Genomic DNA, 18,858 nt, shown 5'->3' on the forward strand with positions numbered 1-18,858 from the left:
GTTTATTAAAGAGATTCTGCTGCTGGGCATATACTCCACGGAGGTAGAAAACATAGAAGGCCGTACTTTGGTGATGACAAATGACTGGACACGAAGTAGAAGGTCGTCCTTTGAGGATTCTTCAGCTAAGTCTGGGGTCTCATCGACATGACCTCCCCCCGTACCGATGGCCCATGTGTGACTCTCGTCTGTGTCTTCCAGAGGGGATGCTCCCAGGGTGCTGAATGAAGGCCCGAGTTTCTTTCTGACAGCACAGGGACACCAGGGCCTCACGGCTCACTCTTAACTCTCATTCCTTGACCTTGCTACATGATCAACTCATCCTCTCTTCCTCATTCATTTCGCCTGATGACATTTTTCTAAGCCTCGACAATCCATCCAGTAAACATTTATGAAGTACCTACTGTGTGCTGAGCACTGGATAGACACTAAATAGAGGTGGACTACAAGAACATGGATTGAGAGAGGGATTTGCAGTTGTGGTGAGGATAAGGCATCGATTAGGTAGAGGGAGAAGTAAATGAGTAAAGACGGTGAAGAAAAGGGGAAAGTCCTGGTGTCAGGATCCTGGAGGTGCCCAGTTATGGGTGATGGTGGTGGAAGACTGACTAAGGCAGAGTGAAGCTGGGCCTAGAGGAACTTGGTGAATTGGGAAACTGAGGGCTCAGAGACTGCCTGAAACTGAGATCCATCTTTTCAACTTCGTTAGCATAGGGACTAAATTCTGTAAAAGCTGGTAACTTGACACAACGGCCATGTCTGAGTAGCCCAGAATCTACACAAAGTCATAGGTCAGATTCACTTCATTCCGGGCAGACGGAGGGGTGAGATGACAAGGTGAGGAGGCGATGAAAGCTCGCAGTTATATCCTTTGAAAGATTCCGATGCTGCACACTCCCGTCACCATCAGAACAGTTCTCTGAAACCGAGAACATCCTATCACTCACTCGCCCTGTCTCACCACTGAGAAGCTAGGAATGCAAATTTAGTTAATTTATTGAAGGACAAAATAGCTCACATTTCTATAGCACTGGAGATTTTTGAAGGAGAATAAGAGGCCTCTGTGCTTTAGGCATATCAGCTGAGTAGGGAGAGACCTGAGGCAGGGAGGCCAGCCAGCAGCTATTGCCATAATCTGGGCCTGAGGCGACGGAGGCCTGCCCCAGGGTGGTGACAGCGTCTGTGGAGAGAAGGGGGCAGACATCTAGGAGATGTGCTGCAAAGGTGGACATTACTTTAAAGCTAGCTGGATCTGGGGAGCTGAAGATGACGCCTAGAATCAAGTTTGGGAAGTTGGTGACACCGTAACCGTCATACAGAATTTGGAAGGAGGAGGGATTAGAGGGTGAGAGGCAATGAATGAGTTCAGTTCTGGACGTACTGAGTTTAAGACGTCTCCAGGACATGCGGTTCAAGGCGTCCAGTCAACAGTTGGAAATAAAAGAGTGGAAGTCAGCAAAGAGGTTAGGACTGGGTCCAGAGATCTAGGAATCATCATCATGGAGATGGCGTGGAATCTGTGGGAGTTAATGAGACCACCAAGTGAAATGGTGTGTGAAGGGAGAAGGGCGCTCAGGACAGGGCCTTGGCCGTCCAGTTCGTGGGGCCTCGATGAGCATCCAAGAGCTGTAGGAAGACAGCCAGGACAGAGAAGTTCCATGGAAAAGTAGATGGAGAAAAGGCCACTGGATGTGGCAATGAGAAGATGTTGGTAGCTTGGGGGAAAGCAGTTTTGCTTGAATGATGAAGTTGGAAACCAGAAGAGAGTGAGAGGAAAGAAGTGGAGGCCGCTTTGGAAGATGGCCATCCCAAGGGGCTTAGTCACAGAAAGGGGAGAGGTAGGTCCAGGACAGTAGCTAGCAGGGATGGGTGGACCCAGTGGTTTGGGTTCGTGGTGGTTTTTTTGAGGATGAAGGAAACAGGGAGGAAGAGACTGACGATGTGATGTGAGAGAATGGGGTCACACACACCAAGGTCACACGTGTCCTGCCTCTGACTGCTGGCGAGCAGAGCGATATTTTGTACAGCACATGTGGGGAGTGTGCGCTTTGGGGAGCCTGGCGACCGTCTGTATGAAAATTATTTGGAGGAATGGATCGAGCCCCGACCCTGGATTCAGGAGGACCTGAGTTCAAATCCGGCCTTAGACACATAACACTTACCAGCTGTGTGACCCTGGGCAAGTCACTTAAGCCCATTGCCTAACCCAAAAAAAAAAAATCATTTGGAGGAACGAGGGATATTGAAGCCAAAGGAGGAAAGATGCAGAGCATGGCGACCAAGTATTAGCCCCAGAGGGCCGAGGGAAACAGTCAACCGGTAGGCCTTTATCAAGCCCCTACCATGTACTCGGGGCTGGGAATGTAGACCAAGTTCTTCTCAAGGAGTTGACGTTCACTCTACTATACTCCAGGAGTGTTGGCCCAGAAAGGCTTGATAGAAGGGAAAACTGCCAGTTAGTTTTCCAAAAGTGTGATGGGCTGCCTCCCGAGGCGGGAGGGCTGCCGGAGGAGTTTTACTGTGGAGGAGCTTCTTATTCGGGGGGGGGGGGGGGGGATTTAAAGGACTGACCTTGGGAGGTCTAACTCCCCAGATTTTGGGTGATTCAGTGACAGGAGCTGGAGTGTGTATGGGGAGGAGTGGAAGGGTCAGGGCCTCAGGAGAGCACAGGCTTGCTCATTTTAAGCATTTGAAAGCTTAGCATGTGGAAGAGGGGTGCCCTGTGTTCTGTTTGATCACAGAGGGGAGAGCCAGGAGCAGTGGGTGAAGTAGTGAGGATGCCCATGGAAGCTGGATGTCAGGAAAGCCCACCTCACTCAGAGGAGAAAGGGCCATCTTGGGGCAGGAGTCAGCCCTCCCCGAGAGTGGAAATTCTTTTCATGGATGGCTTGGGCTCATGGCCCCTGAGGGGCCTTCAACTTTGAAATGCTGTGATTTTATGAAGAATAGTTGCGAGCGATACCTTCAAAGTGTCCTGGCTGCAAAAGAGAGAAATCCTGGATGGATCGTCGTTTGTGGGTCAGACCTAGGGGTCAGGTTGGTAGGTGCGGGAATAGACTGAAGATGAGGGGGGCCTGAGGGTGTTAGAAAGCAGAAGGGCCAGAGTCCTTTGGGGAGGGCAAAGGGTGGTGGTTAGGGAGGGAGAGAGTCCAGGGTACGAGTCAGGAGGGGAAGCTGACATCCCAAGGACTCGTCCTCGTCACTGGTTTCACTCCTTTTGTTTTTGCAGCACGTGGACATCGCGGCTTTGCTGATCAAATACAATACGTGTGTGAACGCCACAGATAAATGGGCCTTCACTCCGTTACATGAAGCAGCCCAGAAAGGAAGAACGCAGCTGTGTGCCCTGCTGTTGGCGCACGGGGCAGATCCAACCATGAAGAATCAAGAAGGACAGACGCCGTTAGACCTGGCAACGGCAAGTTCACGTTTCACTGGGCCGTCTGGGACTAGTCCAAAGCCCCCGCCGCCCCTAAATTGGACTCCAAATGCAGGGCTCCCCGGCCTCCTTAAGCCCCCTAAAGCCTCAGACTGTCATTCAGGTCCCACAGTTGGCGGGGGGGAGGTGGGGCGTGGAGCAGAAAATGAAATCAGAGTCTCAGAAAGGAGTCAGCTTTACAAGACGGAGCTTGTTTGGTTCACACAGTTCCCACAAGATTGGCTATCGCTTACAGCGTTACATTGGTGACTGGGGATGTGGACGTGTGTGACGCTGATCCCTGCTAAGATCTGCAGCCCTTAAGGAAAGGCAGAGTTAGTTTTGGTAATAACCTGTACTGTTAGCAAGGCAAGAAAGTGCACTGAGGTATCAAAGAAACATTGGAAACAAGCAGTTTTTTAAGATTTTCTATTGAATCTTGTCTTGACCAAAAGATAGCATTCCCCATGCATTCCGATTCACCGTTTTCACTCAACAATCCTTGGAGAAGATAAGAAACGCATGGGTGTTGACCTGAATGACTAGGTCAAAATAACTAGTGGTCTTTGAAACCATGTTTTCTCTTCAGTTTAACAAAGAAACAGACCAAATGAAAAAGCGTGTATTTAAAAATCTGGATTTTGTGATACATTCATTACTTAAACTGAAATTGAAACTCCAAAATTATTGCGCCCACTTTAAAAAAAAGAAGAAAACTGCTTAGAACAAACGGTCTCTCTGGCCCCTGAAAAACATGGAAGTCCAGTCCTTGAGATCTGAAATGGTCCTCAGGCTCACCTGGCCCCACCCAAACACAGTGCTGAAGGAAAAGAGAGAAGGGAGGGAGGCAGGTGGGGCATCTCCGGCCCAGGCCCACACCAGGCCTTCTGAACCGCTGCTGTGCCTTCCTTCGCAGGCTGACGACATCCGAGCTTTGCTGATCGACGCCATGCCCCCGGAGGCCTTACCTACGTGTTTCAAGCCCCAGGCTACTGTTGTGAGTGCCTCTCTCATCTCCCCAGCTTCCACCCCGTCCTGCCTTTCTGCTGCGAGCAGCCTGGACAACCTCGCTGGCCCCTTGGCAGAACTAGCAGTAGGAGGGACTTCCAATGCTGGGGATGGAGCAGCGGGGGCACAGAGGAAAGAAGGGGAAGGTAAGCTGGCATCAGGGCTGGGCACTTGGGAAGGTGGCACGAAGGATGTTATTTTCCTGGTGGGAATGGTGGAAAGGTCGCTTGAAGGCTGCCTGTCTGGGGAGAAGTAGCTGCCCACGGCACAGACCTAATCAGATCACTAGTGAGCTGCTTCCTGAGCGTCTTCAGCCACCAGGTCTCTTGGAGACTCTGCTCTTCTCTCTTCCAGTAATTCAGAGGCCAGGCCTGGGGGTTCATTGACCTGCTCAGCAGTCCTTTCCTCACTGTTGAAAGTTCGCTCAGAAAAGATTGCAACGATTTACTGGGGGGGAGCGCAGCAAAAGGGTGAACCTCAGCCGCTTTATGAAATGTGTATTGGTCATGGTCAGGCTGCGTGATGTGGGTAAAAACCAGCAGGTACAGATAAAGGCGAATGGACTGAAGAGTTTGCTGGGGAATCCCTTCTATGTTCAGTTCCATTGGGCCTGCAGGAATCGCTGTGCCTTCTTGGCTGGGCAAAGTGGCTCATGCAGCCCAAAGTGCCTAGCCTCCACAGCGAGTCCTTGCTCAGACACCTCCCCACATTTGTGTTGTTACAGTGACAGGTCTTGACATGAATATCAGCCAGTTCCTCAAAAGCCTGGGCCTTGAACACCTCCGGGATATATTTGAAACAGAACAGGTAAGAAAGGTCTTGTTCAGCGGTGCCATGTCGGGTTGGTCGAGGATTTCTCCTGGGTGCTCATTCAGAGCCAGCCTCTTCTTTCATTTTGGATTTCCATTCATTCTCCCTGAGCAGCCCATTAAAAATACTAAAGCAAGTTCATGGGCCTCAGGCAGTTTCCTTTATAAACTCATCTCCGGTTACCAGACAGGTAGTTTCTGTTTCGATCTAAAATGTTGGCAAATGTGTTTAGAAATCATGAGGATGAGGTGAGCCCTCCTGAGGGCCCTTTTTTATGGCACTGTCCAAAGGTCCCTCACTGACCTCCTCATTAGCTTCCTCTGAATGCATTCCCCCTCAAAAGTGCCCTTCCTAGATGGTGGGGCACCCTCACACAGATGGGCCTCTAAGGAAGGCATCATGGAAGGAGCCCTTTATAGCACCAGTAGGGAACCTCTTCAGGTCAGGTGTTGACTGGCAGAAGAACCATGATTTCCTTGGTGTGGGGTCGTCTCTCCACTAGCTAGGACTGCTCAGACCTCCGAGGCATTTTAGTAGACAATGGAGTTGCTTGCTGTGGCCAGAAACATTCATTCTTGGAGTCAGGTCTCCTGGTGATGAAGCGTTCTGACGTGAGCTAGACACAGGCTGGGGGTCATCTGCCCCTGAGCCAGTCTGCGCGCTTGGCACCTACCCACAGTTTGTGGGTCATCTCCCAGCCATGATGGAGGACTGGAGTAGGGCTCTAGTATAAGGTCACTAATTAACCAGCCATATGTCCCTCTAGCAGAACCTTAGTCCTCCATCTTGTACCGAACGACTTCGGTGCCTCGGGTTGTCTTGGAATTCTCACATGGCCTAGCAGGCCAGAGTCACCCATCGGTCCTTCTTAGAGAGGTTCCTGGTGGTTTGCACCTCCTTTTTTTTTGGTTGTGGTTTTTTTTTTTTTTTTTGCTTTTTGGTGAGGCAGTCGGGGTTAAGTGACTTGCCCAGGGTCACACAGCTAGTGAGTGTCAAGTGTCTGAGGCCACATTTGAACTCAGGTCCTCCTGACTCCAAGGCCAGAGCCCTAATTGCGCCACCTCGCTGCCCTAGAAGAACTTTAAAAAAAAAAGTTGTACTCTCTTTGTCTTAACCCTAGAAGTGTGAAAGCATTGGTTTCATCTTCACTGCTTATTCTTTTCTTGCTGCCTGCATTTATTTTTGTTGTGTTTCTTTTGCTGGATGATGGTCTCACCTGGTTTCCTTTAGAGAAATGCCTCCAGGTTCCTGTACCATCTCTTTTGTTCTTGATGATCAGCTCAGTTTTGCAGGCTATGTTATTTGGAGAGTATAAACAGGTAGTCTATTCCACAAGGTCTCACCTTCACTTTTTCATTAAGAAGCAGTGGTCTTGAGCATCCTAAGCAACTGCGTAAAGTATGGCCTAAAGAAGGGGACAGAGCAAGGAGCCGCAGTCAGGGGCTGTGGACGATTGTCCAGCAGGGCTTCCGGTGTCGTGGCTGAGGGAGCCCAGCTCCCCTTGTCACAGCAAGAAACCACTGGAATGAAAGGAGGGGAAGGAAAAGGACATCTTCATAGGGAGAAAAGCCGTGCAGAAACACTAGTCAGACAACAAATAAATCAGTCAGTAGAAGAGAGTCCCTAACGTAGTGAAGAAGTAGGAGTCTAGAAGAAGCCACCTCCGTGTGCTGCCTCATTGCCTTCGGAGCCCCTCCCCCTCTGGCTCCAGGCGCAGCCATTTCCCTGATCCTACTCCCTCCCCACACGGCAGCTCTTTCCAGTGTTAGATAGTTCTCATTATCCAGTAGCTCCTGAGCAGAAATGTTTCTGTCTACCTTGCATCCTTGGGTCCCAGGGCCATCCCCCTTCAGGTAGTGAGCATCAGCGGGCCTTTTTTTCTCCAGCTCCTCCTGTTAGGTCATAGTTTAACGCGTCCTCGCTGGTTGTCTTCCTCTGGACCCATACTGGCTTCACCAGTGTCCTTTCCTAGATGTGGTCTGGTGAGAGGGTTGTGAGGATGGCACCTTCCGCGAAGGCGTCCTAAAGCCTCGTTAGTTGACTGGTCTGCCATGACATGTCGAGCTGTACTGAGGTTGTGTCTACTTTGGATCTCCCCCACCATCTTTCTGCCAAAGTGAGCTTGGCTTTCTGGCCAGGGCTCCTCCATCCTCTCCTTGGGCATGTACGGTTTTTAACTCAAGGGCAGTTGAAGAAAACTAAAATCATTACATAATTCTGACACATTTCGGTGCGTTTTTTAAGAGGAGTGAATTCTTTTTGCTTTCCACGGAAGAATCAAAAGATTGTCAGACGTGTAGACTGTGAGGTTCTGGTGGGTCCTGAGTAGCTGGTGAAGTCCTAACTCCGGATTTGTTTTTCCATTTTCCAGATAACCCTAGATGTATTGGCAGATATGGGTCATGAAGAATTGAAAGAAATAGGCATCAATGCATATGGGCATCGTCACAAATTAATCAAGGGGGTGGAAAGACTTTTAGGAGGGCAACAAGGTAAGATACTCATGGCGAATGGAGGCCAACAACTTGGGCCGTCTTGATTGTTTTTAGGACTGAAAAGTTGGTGGAAAATCATTCATGTAACACTTCTTGGGCCCAGCCCTGTGCTGCAGAAACCATGAAGGACACAGAGCAGTGGGCATACAAATACAGAAGCGAGACAAGTCCTGCCCTCTAGGAGCTTACGCTCTAATGGAGCTTGCGGGCTCTGAGTTAGCCTTTGTGTTCCCTGACTTGAGGGAAGTCACCGAAATGGTGGGGTCAGGGGAGAGTCAGTTGATAGCCCCTTTCCAGAGTCAGTGACTTGATTTTCTGGTTCCCCGAGGAAGAAGCAGAAAGGGGTGGAGGTCAGGGGAGTGAGCGAGAAAATGACTTTCCTGCTTCTGAGTCTCAGTCAGGAAGACCTGAGTTGACATCCGGCCTCAGACACAGACTTGCTGGGTGGTCCTGGGCATGCCGTTTCACCTTGGCCCGCCCAGGCTCCATTAGGGCAATCCCATGGTGGGCGGCGCTTTAGGGAGAGGTGACTTGCCCGGGGTCTGAGGCCGAATCTGAACTCCGTCACGTCTTTCCGTGTGACTCCGGGCTCTTGGTCTGTCCCCGCACTGAGCTGCTGTTGGGAGTTGCGCTTCATTTCTAGGAAATGGCGCCCAACCAGAGCCAAGCAAGCCCGCTTGTTTCCTCTGTGGGCCGTGGTCCGTGGGCCAGCGCAGCGTGTTGGGAAGCTCGATGAATGGGGACCGGGGGGTCAGGCGCCGAGCGTGGCCTTGAGCGGCCGCCTCATCTTCTGGGAGTGGGGGCTGTGAGGCCTGTTCTCCAAGGAGTGTCAGCTCCCTTCTGACGCACAAGCTGATTGTGGCACGGTGCACTGGAAAGACCCCTGGGTTTGGAGTCTGAGGGCCAGGGTTCAGGTTCCGGCTCTGCCATGTTCAGCCTGTAGGACCTTGGGCCGACCCCTTCCCCTCTCCGGGCCCGAGTCCCCTTGCCTGTAAAGTGAAAGGACGAGATTGCGTGACCTCCGAGACGCCGCTTCTCTGGTCCTAGCGCCTGGGTTCCAGACCCCGGAGACACCACACGGTGGCCTAGAAAGAAGAGGATGGGGCTCAGGGGAAGCAGAGGGCCCGGGCTTAGATCCTCACTCGGCTGCGGGCTGCCCTTGCCTCCCCTCCCCAGCCTCCGTTCCTGGCCTCTAAAGGAGGCCACTGGCCAGGAGGGCTCGTGGGAGCTCCTTCGGGACCGTAATCCTGCGGTTCTGCCGACACTGGGTCACTGTCCCGAATGGAGGAAGGGCAGGCCCCAGCTCGCCCTCGGCTGGTGCCAGCCGATGCCTGCAAGAGGCGGCCCCTGGGTCCGGGTCCTTCCCAGGAGCCTCGTCCGGCTTCTCTCTGGTGTCCCGTTGTCATTGTAGGGTCATATCGTCCAGGTTCTAGAGCCGGGAGGGACCTCAGAGGCCTCTTCATTTTACAGATGAGGAAACTGAGGCCCAGAGGGTGAAAGTGACTTACCCAAGGTCTACCAAGAAGTGGCAGAGCTGGGATTCGCACCCAGGCCCTTTGACTTCAAATCTAGCCCTCTTCCCATTACCTCATCCCGGTCAGAGGAGTGAGTGTGCCAGCCAGCTAGCTAGCGAAGGAGGAAGCAGCCCGGTTGGCAGCGTTTTCAGTGAGTACATGCCAGATGGAGAGGAAATGCAGAGAACGATCAGAGGTCTGAGGAGTGATTGAGCAAGCCTGGCCCCTGAGAGACGAGTGGTCAAAGGATATGAGCAGATGTTAGTAAACCACTTCCCACACCTGCCTGAGCAGTGGGGCACAATCACTGCTGAGCAGGGAAACGCAGCTTCAGACAGCCATGAGATGAGCACAAGTGGTGAGAGATAGGAGAGGAGGCCTGCTTCTTCCATGCCGGTTCAGTGTTCTGGAAAAGAACACAATGAGATTCCCTCTTTAGGAAAAGTCACACACCCTTTGACCAGAGACTCCACAAGGGAAGTCCATTCTGATAACCAGTAGCTGGAAGGTGAGGGGATTTGGGGCCTGACCATTGGGAGTGACCACACCGAGAGGTCAGGAGGGCACAGGCAGAGCCGAGGCCACGCGCCCTGGGAGGTGGACACAGGGAGGGCCGGGGGTGGGGCCGCAGGGACTGTCGTGCGGAATGATAAAAAACACAGCCTCCCTTCCCTGTGACTGGAGATCAGTGGGGACGGTCAGTTTTCTGAGCTGCGCGGTCAGGCCGTTGCTCCTCACTTTATAAAACCAAACAGCATCAGTAAATTGAGCCCGTGGAAGGCACTTGCTTTGTCTTACCTCATCGGGGGCGTGCCCCTCAGGCTGTGCATAGCCTGAGCTTCTGTACTGGGTGTTGGGGGTATGGTTTTTGGTATTTGGCGTGTTTTTACTCGAGGTGTTGGGTTTTACCTCAAACGTGCGTTGCGGCGGTGTCGTGACAGTAACTGTCTCTGTCTCTTTTCCCTTTGTAGGCACCAATCCTTACTTGACTTTTCACTGTGTTAATCAGGGAACGATCCTGTTAGACCTTGCTCCGGACGACAAGGAGTATCAGTCGGTAGAGGAAGAGGTGATGTATTTCCAAGAATGCGCTCATCAGTCAGCCGGCCGGCATTCCTGTGCGTGCAAGGACAGTGCCGAGCTTGCAGCAAGGGGCTTGGGTTCTGTGTATTGAGCCGCTGTGTGCGGGGCTTTTGTTTAGCGTGGGTTCTGTGGGCGCTGCCGACGGGCCCAGCAGGGAGCACAGGGAAGGAAACAGGTTGGACCCCGTGACTCTGGGTTGCTGAAGTTTTATATGAGAAATCCACATTGTGGGTAGCCCAAAGGACGGTGAATCGGGTGCCTCTGGTGCCTTAAAATAGACTTTTCAGGAGATAGATACTCAGAAAGAGAGGTCATGAGGAGGCTAGAACGGCCCCAGCTGATAGACACCCAGGGGCTACACATGATGCCCCCATGGGGAGGGCAAGTCTAGAGGAAGACTCACGTCAGTGAGGGGAGAGATCCTCAGAAGGATCTGTCCTTATCAGAACCAGTTCTTCTGGTCCAGGGCCCATCACTTGTACAAGAACTGCAGGCTGGTACTTACTCCTCGGCCTCAGCAACACCGGGAGTCTTGAAGGAAGCTAGAATGAAGATGTGGTAAGGTCTGGCAGGTGTCAATTGGCTTGGTGTAGAGCATGTGACTAGTGACCACCTCCGTCCAACATAAGAATTCTCAGACACCCGAGCCATCTCAGTCTCCTGTGGACTACCTCCAGTGACACGGCACTCACCTTGTGAAGCAGCAGAGTCCATTTTTGCACAATTCTCCCTTTTGCTGAGCCAAAAGCTACCTCTCTTGCAATTCTCACCCAAGGGGCCAAGAAACTAAGTCTGATCCATTTTCTGCATGGTAGTCCTTTGAGATATGCCATGTACCCTGTAAGACGGGGATTTGACCTGGAGTCCGTGCATAGATTTCTGGTGGATTTGGATCAAAAAAAAAAAATGCCACATTTATCTTCACTAACCTCTAACAGAAATGTTGCATTTACTTCTATTTAAAAACATTCGTAAATGGCGTCCTACCAGAAACAGGGGTTACTGGCTAATGGACCCAAGAATTCTGGTATCTTCAAAATCATATCCCCAGGGCCAATGAATAAATTGGCATCCTGGTTTATTTAAAAAAAAAAAAAACTTCCATAAGAGATGGTAGGCCTTGCCAGATTGTTCAAGGATGGAATAAAAAAAAACGTTAAAAATCCCTGCTGAGGCAAGCGTCTCCTGTACAAGCTAACCACATCCCTTTTCCTCACCTCTTCCAAGTGCACTCTCTACAATGTACTGCCCAGAGCTGACCCCAGCATTTGAGACTGAGGCAGCAGACAGAGCATGGACAGTTTCTAGAATCAATGAACTTGGACTTCTCTAAAACTTGGGTCCTTTTCACACAAACTGCCATCTGTCCATATCTCCTTTGACCAACATGTATAGTACCTGCTAGGCGTAAGGCCCTGTCGTAGGCACAGGGCAAAAATAAAATCGTCCCTGTCCTCAAGGCGTCTGTGTTCTGCTGGGGACGGGAAGGGTGCAGCATGTAAGCAGACAAGCATCTCTGGTCATTTGTGGAGGGAGACAATATGAACTCTGGTGGGATCCAAGCTGCAGAAATGGCAGGCCAGCTACACCTGGAGGGGATCACTCAGTATCCTGAAAAGGGGGGAAGCATTACAAGGGAGTGGAGAAAGGCACAGAGGTGGGAGACGACGTGGCAGGTTTGGGGAGTACCTGGTGGGCCACGGCAGCTTGGAAATAGAAGGCAAAGTCTGTCTAGAATGGTGGATAAGAGCCACCAGGCATGGAAGGCTTTAAATGCCAAGCAGAGTTAAGGCAGTGACGGTCAGACCTATGCAGTATGGTTTGGAGAGCGGGAAGACAAGTTGAGAGAGGGTGAGAGGGTCTGAACCTCAGTTAGAGGCTGTGTGAGGAGGGAGGAGGGTTTGGAAGTGAGAGGCAATGGGGAGTAAAGTTGATGAGAAGGATGAAGAGTTAGAGAAGATTCCATGGTGAATCTTCCATAGAGATAAGAAAAATGGAGGAGGGCTTGGGAGGATCCTTAAGTGCCATTGTGGACGTGTTGAGTTTGAGGTGCTGATGGGACCATCAGGGGCCATCCACAAAGTAGTGATGTGGAACTGTGGGCTCAGGAGAGAGATTAGGACTGGATAGATAGACCTGGGAGTCATGTGTGTAAAGAGAAAAGCTAATAAACCCATAGAGCTCTTGAGATCACGGAGGGGAGGACCCAGCACAGCTTTGGGGGGCATCCACACTTGCCACGGATGATGGTGTGTAGGTCAGAGGACGTTGCAGACAGAGCAGTGGAGGGAGGTGCCGTCGGAGCAAGATTTCTTGCCCAGCACCACTGTTGAGGTTTGTGGTGGTGGGAGAGAGGAGGAACCTGGCTCAGGATGGCCACTGCTTTCAGACTAGGTAAGATGGCAGTTGTAATTCTGAGGACAGGGGAAAGGGAAAATGTTCTGTAGAGGGCTTGGGGAGGGAAGAGAAGGTCTGGAAGGGAAGAAGGAAAGGCTTCCTGGACCCCATTGAGGGCCTAGGTGAGATGGTGGTGCCATGTTCCACTACCAACATGGGCAGCAGCTGTTGGGCATCTTATGGGTCTGGAGGAGCCGGGGACTGGGGGGTATGTCAGAGGCAGAGCTTAAGCATCCTTGGCCATCCTGACGTGGAGTCTGCCCCAGGGTAGCATATAGGGAAGAGGGTCAGGCCAGGGCGGAGGTGCTGCGGGAGGGGGGACATGAGAAAAGCCATGCTGGCCATGAAGGGGGTTAGGAAGAGGAGAGCAGATTAGAGGTCGCAGTACGAGTTCTGGGTCGAGCAGGCAATACACATCGGGGCAGTGGGTGAGGCCAGGGATGACTGAAGTAAAAGCGGAGAGATCTGGCCCTAGGAACTAGGGGGGGTCAGTGCTCTGGGAGCTTAGGAAAGGCCAGGCCCTGGGGCGGGGGGGAGGCAGACAGGCTTGTGTATAACGCATACATGTACACACACACACGGAGATATAGATAGAGAAAAGTGACTTAGAGCTTATCTTAGAGCCGGGATGGGGTGAGGAGGAAGCCCATGAACCAGGTCAGGATATGGCTGGGTAAAGAAGAGAGAGTAACCTTGACGTTGGAGGGGCTGGGGATTCAGACTGGGTGAGGGCTGGATGGCTGAGTGGTTTCAAAGGGACCGTCTCGGCAGGGCGGTGAGGAGTGTGAGGTGTGCCTACTCCTGTGTTTTGGTTCATTAGGGAAGGGGCAGCCAGATTGCTCCTGGGAGTGAGGAGTGGTTCTTGGCCAGGCACTGCCTTTCATCAGGGAAAGAAGCTGAGAAAATGGAATGAAGAAAAAGCAGAAAGGACCCTGCTGGAGAAGTGTTACATTCACGTCCATTCAGATCAGACCATCTTAGGTTCCTCCCACAGCAAGGGAAACTGGGAGAATCTCAGCTCAGCATAGCATTATTCTGTGAAAGGACATTCCCAGCACCGGGGATGATCAGAGGGATGCCGGTGAAAACCACAGGAGAAGATTGTGCCAGCCGGGAAAGGAATGATCTAGATCGCTTCGCCTGAAAGAGATCACCGACAGAAGCGACCGCGAGAAGGCGGGCAGCGCAGGAAGACCCCAGCAGGCATGGATTCAGAGCTGGGAGGGAGGAGGGTGGTCATCTAGCCGAAACTCCTCACTCTGTAGAGAAGGAAACTGAGGCCCAGGGAGAGTAGGTGACTTGGCCAGCCAAAGATCACAAGAACACCAAGAAACCAGCGCTGTGGTTTCGAAGCCCTCCAGGTACGTGGAAGTGGTCCTGCTCCTGAACAGCATGCATCCTGGGTCCCCTCACTTCCCTCCTCCAAGTCGACGCTGTGAGCGCTTCCGTTGAGCCTTAGTCTTTGTGTTCCCAGAAGAATTGGGAAAGTCCTGACGGTGCTCTGTGCCAGCTTTTCCATGTGTTCAGTCTGGCACGTCCAGTGCTTCCCACGGGCCGCATGTTTACGAGCTCCAGAATAGCAGTGTGTGCCTCGGGGGAGACGTTTGCCCAGAGAGTGGCGGGGCAGCGATTCTGCCGTATGAGAGCAGGAGCCCCAGAGGCACACCCCCCGTCGACAGAGGAGTCCAGCCAAGAGCTGCAGCTGTTTTCCTCAGGCACCCACACTCACTGGAAAAGCAGAATCATGACTGCTGGTAAATACCTCCCCCCGTGCTGTTGACTTCTTTGCACAGTCACGGGTGTCCGGTCCCTGCGTGAGGCCGTGCCACTAAAGAGGAATTGCGCAGCAGCTTGCAGGCAGAGACCCTGGACAGGTTATGCAGCAGAGATGATGCGCCACCTGACAGACGTCATCCAGACAGAGATGGAAGCAGTGGCCCCAGGATTGGCGCTTTGGGGATTGACTTTGTGACAACTGACAGCAGATCGGTAAAAAACACAGATTTCCAGGGAATTGTTTTCTGAAATAAAAAATAGAATGTGCCAACCGGCACAAAATAGCCACGTATGGATGGGGAGTCTTGTGATGCAGCGTGGTTTTTATTCCTCCGTTTGGCCTTTCTCTTTGCAGCCTTTAGGAGGGTGTGTCAGCAGAATGGGGTAGCCATGTTTAAATTCAAGCATCTCTCCATGACGGCTTGCTCCCTGCCCACTTCCTTACTCCTGAACTTAGTGAAATATTTGGAGATAAATAATAGTGACAGCTAGCATGCTTAACACCCAGGAAAGACAGAGGGTAGAGGTGAAATGTTGACAGGGATGCGAGGAGACCAGGTGGTCCAGGAAGACGTCTTCACGCTTGGAGCTGGGGCACGTAAGAAGCAACTAACTGGCCATGTGGCCCGCTGATCTGATGCCAGCTCTGTAATCCTAACGTGCTGGTCCTCTGGGCGATGCCGTCACTTTGGCCATTTCATTCTTTTATACAGATGCAGAGTACAATCAGAGAACACAGAGACGGAGGTAATGCTGGAGGCATCTTCAACCGGTACAACGTCATTAGGGTAAGTGTGGTAAGATTTGCACTTGCTGGTGCATTCCATGTGGGCCACCCCGCTTTGACCTCAGACAGGGCCTCCCTCTCCCTCCTCCTGTGCCCTCCTCGCCAAGGGCTGGAAGGAGACAGAGACCCAGTGGGAGCAGTGGTGCTCCCCGTAGGGTGGGAGTGGCGGGGAGAGCGTGGGTGTCCCCCCCCAGGCGTACCCTCAGGTTTGTACCGACCATAGTGACAGGTGGTAGATTGAGGGGCTCAGGCAGAGAGGCTCCCATGTGAATTCTGACTTCAGGGGGTGCCTGTCCTCTGTGGCAGGAGACAATGTTTTCCACTTTGTTTATAGAGGGGTGAATAGATAGAAGGTGCATAAGAACTGTGCCAAACAGGATCCTCCCATTGGATGGAAAGAGAACTTTGGTAAAGGGCCTTCCCTTCCTGCTCAGCTGTCTGGTCAGGGGGGTGGCTGTGCTTCTCGTGGGTCCTTCCAAGCAGGAAACAAGCCTTGTGAGAAGCCTGAGGTGTCTGCTGAACACAGGCCAGCCTAGCACCATGGAGAGCGACTGCACCCAGCTTGCGCGCTCGGGGGTGCAGGGAGGACCTCTCTTGTCTGTCTGTGTCTGTCTGTCTGCTGCCGCTTACAGTAACAGTCTGAAGCCAGGAGGGTGTGCTGTCACCACGACCCAGCGGAGGCAGAGGGAGGAAATGCTTCCTGGCCCAGCGGTGCAAGAGGGCAAGGGACCCGCCACCGCAGGGCATTTGACAGGTTCCCCCTCCTTCCTGGAGCTGTCAAAGCTCCACTTGGCAGAGGCATAGGGGGCCTCCAGAAGGAGGCCCTGGAAGCCAGAGGGCAGGACCTGGGGAGGGATCCGGGCAGGCAGTAGCTGCCATGAGCAGGATCAGATGTGTGCATTTCATCACCTGCGCAGCCATGGCTTTGTGGTAGGGGAGGACGAGGGAGCTGCTTGAGACATACAGGGCAGTTATGCCTTGCCATTGGTCATACAGCTCATCAGTGTCTGTGGTAGGATTTGTACCCAGACTTACTGGGTCATGCTACCTCACAAAAAAAGATGTCTTTGTGGGAACAAAAATAATTCCACTAAGTAGCAAAATGTCAGGCTCGTCCTTTCGCTTTCTCAGTCTCACAGTGTCATTTGGCAAACATACTTGACTGACAGTCCATGCCTGATATTGTCTCACCGCTGCAGATTCAGAAGGTTGTGAACAAGAAATTACGGGAACGATTCTGTCACAGACAGAAGGAGGTGTCAGAAGAGAATCACAACCATCACAATGAACGCATGCTGTTCCATGGTGAGGACCCTTTCCATCGTGTGTGCTGGATAGACTCCCAGGGGCAAGGGGTTTGGAGTGGGAGAGCTGTGTGGTTGTTCCTGCTAGCTCAGTGCTCGGAGCCCACACAGGGCAGCGCGAGGTCAGGGGAAGGCCCTGGCGCCAGCACTGTTTCCTTGGTGGTGCATGCAGGGAATCCAGCTCCATGCCAGCAGCACCTGTGTGAGTCCCAAGAATCCCGTGGCTGGGCTGTCTGGTAAAGCCTGTGGACGGACCGTTCTCAAAACCATGTTTGTAAATGCATAAGAGAAAAGAGGCAGGGTCACAAAGAAAGACCGTTCATTAAGAAACAAGCTCGGAGAACTCTGGGCTAAGAAGCCCTGATCTCAATAAACAGAGCAGTACATAGTAGGTACCGTGCGTTGTAGTTCTGTTCATTTTCTACACAGAAACTGATACGTGGTTTGTGTGGGTTGGTTTTTTTATGACTTTCACATTTTTGTCAGGGACTTCCTAAACCCCATAAATAATGTTCTAGAGTCAGAGCTAGAAGAAACCTCAGCGGCCGTAGAGTGCGCTAAGTAGGAAACTGAGGCCTAAAGAGATTAAGGGATTTGCCAAGATCTCTCAGCTACAAAGTGTCTGAGCTGAGACTTCACCGAGAGCCTGGTCTCAGACCACTCAGATGGAACCGCGGACTCCTGGACCGAGGCTCTCTCCTGTTCATCACCTTCAGCCTGATTCTTATCTAGAGAACCTAGCCAGCATCCTGCGGGCTTTCCTCCAGCTCCCGGTATCCCCGGCTAATACAGGTGGTGTCACTCTTTGATCCCTCGTTCTTTTTGACATGACAGCATCAGCCAGCTTCTCTGGTCATATGGTGTCTTGATGAAATCTTCATCCTGCTACTTCATGCTGCAGCCTTTGGACTACCTACCTCAGGGTCTCTCCAGCACCTTTCAGTTTCTTCAGAAATGGTGGCATTCCATGCTGTAGTGTAACTGTGAAAATATGGGTGCTAAAAAGAGGGTCTTTTGTTCGAGAAAGCGGCTTGGATTGTTAAAAGGCCTGGGCAGTTTGCCAAATGCATTCCATCCAGCTTTTTTCCTCATGAGCTCTTCTAAGCTCAGCTCCTTGGCCTTCTGTAGTACTTACCCAAGATAAGACACATTCACAGATCCATTCATCCTTAGTAAACCATCCCCTTATTTCCTGACTGTAATCTTCTAGGCCCTGTATGTTTGTTGGCCTAATCTGTTTTGAGTGCCTTTCAGTCTGTAGTTTGATGTGATCAGCACAAAGTCATTCACAAACAGAAGTGTCTGGAGAACTTTCTATAAAAAATGATTCTTTTCTTAAAAAAAAATACATTTTTTTTTTCAATCAGCAAAAATCCAACTTCTCTCCCTGCCACCCAGCCCCCCACACCCCTTTGAGAAAGAAAGAAAAATATATGTTGGCTGTATCCAAATACATACACATATCACATACATACATACAATAAATGGATGGATGGATGTAAGTCATGAGTCCTTTATGAAGAGGACTTGTTTCCTCGTGAGTCCTTTGCAGTCACCCTTGGTCATTATACTGATCTGTTCCTAAGTCTTTCAAAGTTGTTTGACTTTACAATATTGTTGTCTTTGTATGAAGGCTCTCCTAGTTCTGTTCACTTCGCTCTGTGTGATTTCTACAAGCTTATCTGAAACTGGCCCCCTTTATCATTTCTTACAGTGCAGTAGTGTTCCATCACATGTACATAGGTCTGTGTGTGTATATCTGTGCACACACTTTACACACAGGTACCATCATCTGTTCAGCCCTTCCCCACCTGATGAATCCACTCTCAATTTCTCATTCTTTGCCACTGCAAAAAGAGCTCCAAATATTTTTGTACATACTTAGGAGTTTGCTTTACTGCCTTAGCCTAACCTCCCCCCTCTCCCTTCTCCCTCTTGTTTCTCTGTTGAGTAAATGCATTTCTGGGCACAAGTCTATGCGCGTTCCCATCCTTTCCTCTTTGTGCACACTTCTGTTAGTGAGATAATTGTGCCACCTTCCACCCCTCCCCAGTTTATTCCTCTTCTCCCACCCCCCCTTCCCATTCTTCTTTTAAAATTATCAGCACAACAGAAGCACTCCTGGGCCTTCTGTCTGATTAGACTCCTGTATCATCTACCCATATTAAAATGTAAGCCGTTGGTCCTTGTTTAATCACTTAGGATTGTTCACGTTTACTTTTCTGTGTTTCTTGTGACTGCTGTGTTTGCACTGTACGGTTTCTTT

At 51.3% G+C, this 18,858-nt stretch overlaps 1 protein-coding gene across 1 annotated transcript in view; it reads left to right on the forward strand.

Annotated features, from left to right (window-relative positions):
• Positions 1 to 18,858, forward strand: part of TNKS (tankyrase) — a 206,647-nt gene that overhangs the window by 180,879 nt on the left and 6,910 nt on the right. The window contains exons 25-31 of the mRNA XM_027853697.1: positions 3,230 to 3,418; positions 4,335 to 4,572; positions 5,151 to 5,233; positions 7,608 to 7,728; positions 10,217 to 10,314; positions 15,215 to 15,289; positions 16,488 to 16,593. Coding sequence (XP_027709498.1) covers positions 3,230 to 3,418; positions 4,335 to 4,572; positions 5,151 to 5,233; positions 7,608 to 7,728; positions 10,217 to 10,314; positions 15,215 to 15,289; positions 16,488 to 16,593 — 910 coding nt within the window. The remainder of the gene's footprint in view (positions 1 to 3,229; positions 3,419 to 4,334; positions 4,573 to 5,150; positions 5,234 to 7,607; positions 7,729 to 10,216; positions 10,315 to 15,214; positions 15,290 to 16,487; positions 16,594 to 18,858) is intronic.

Source organism: Vombatus ursinus, unplaced genomic scaffold (genome assembly GCF_900497805.2).
Source record: "Vombatus ursinus unplaced genomic scaffold, bare-nosed wombat genome assembly UNPS02010193.1, whole genome shotgun sequence".
NCBI lineage: Eukaryota > Metazoa > Chordata > Mammalia > Diprotodontia > Vombatidae > Vombatus > Vombatus ursinus.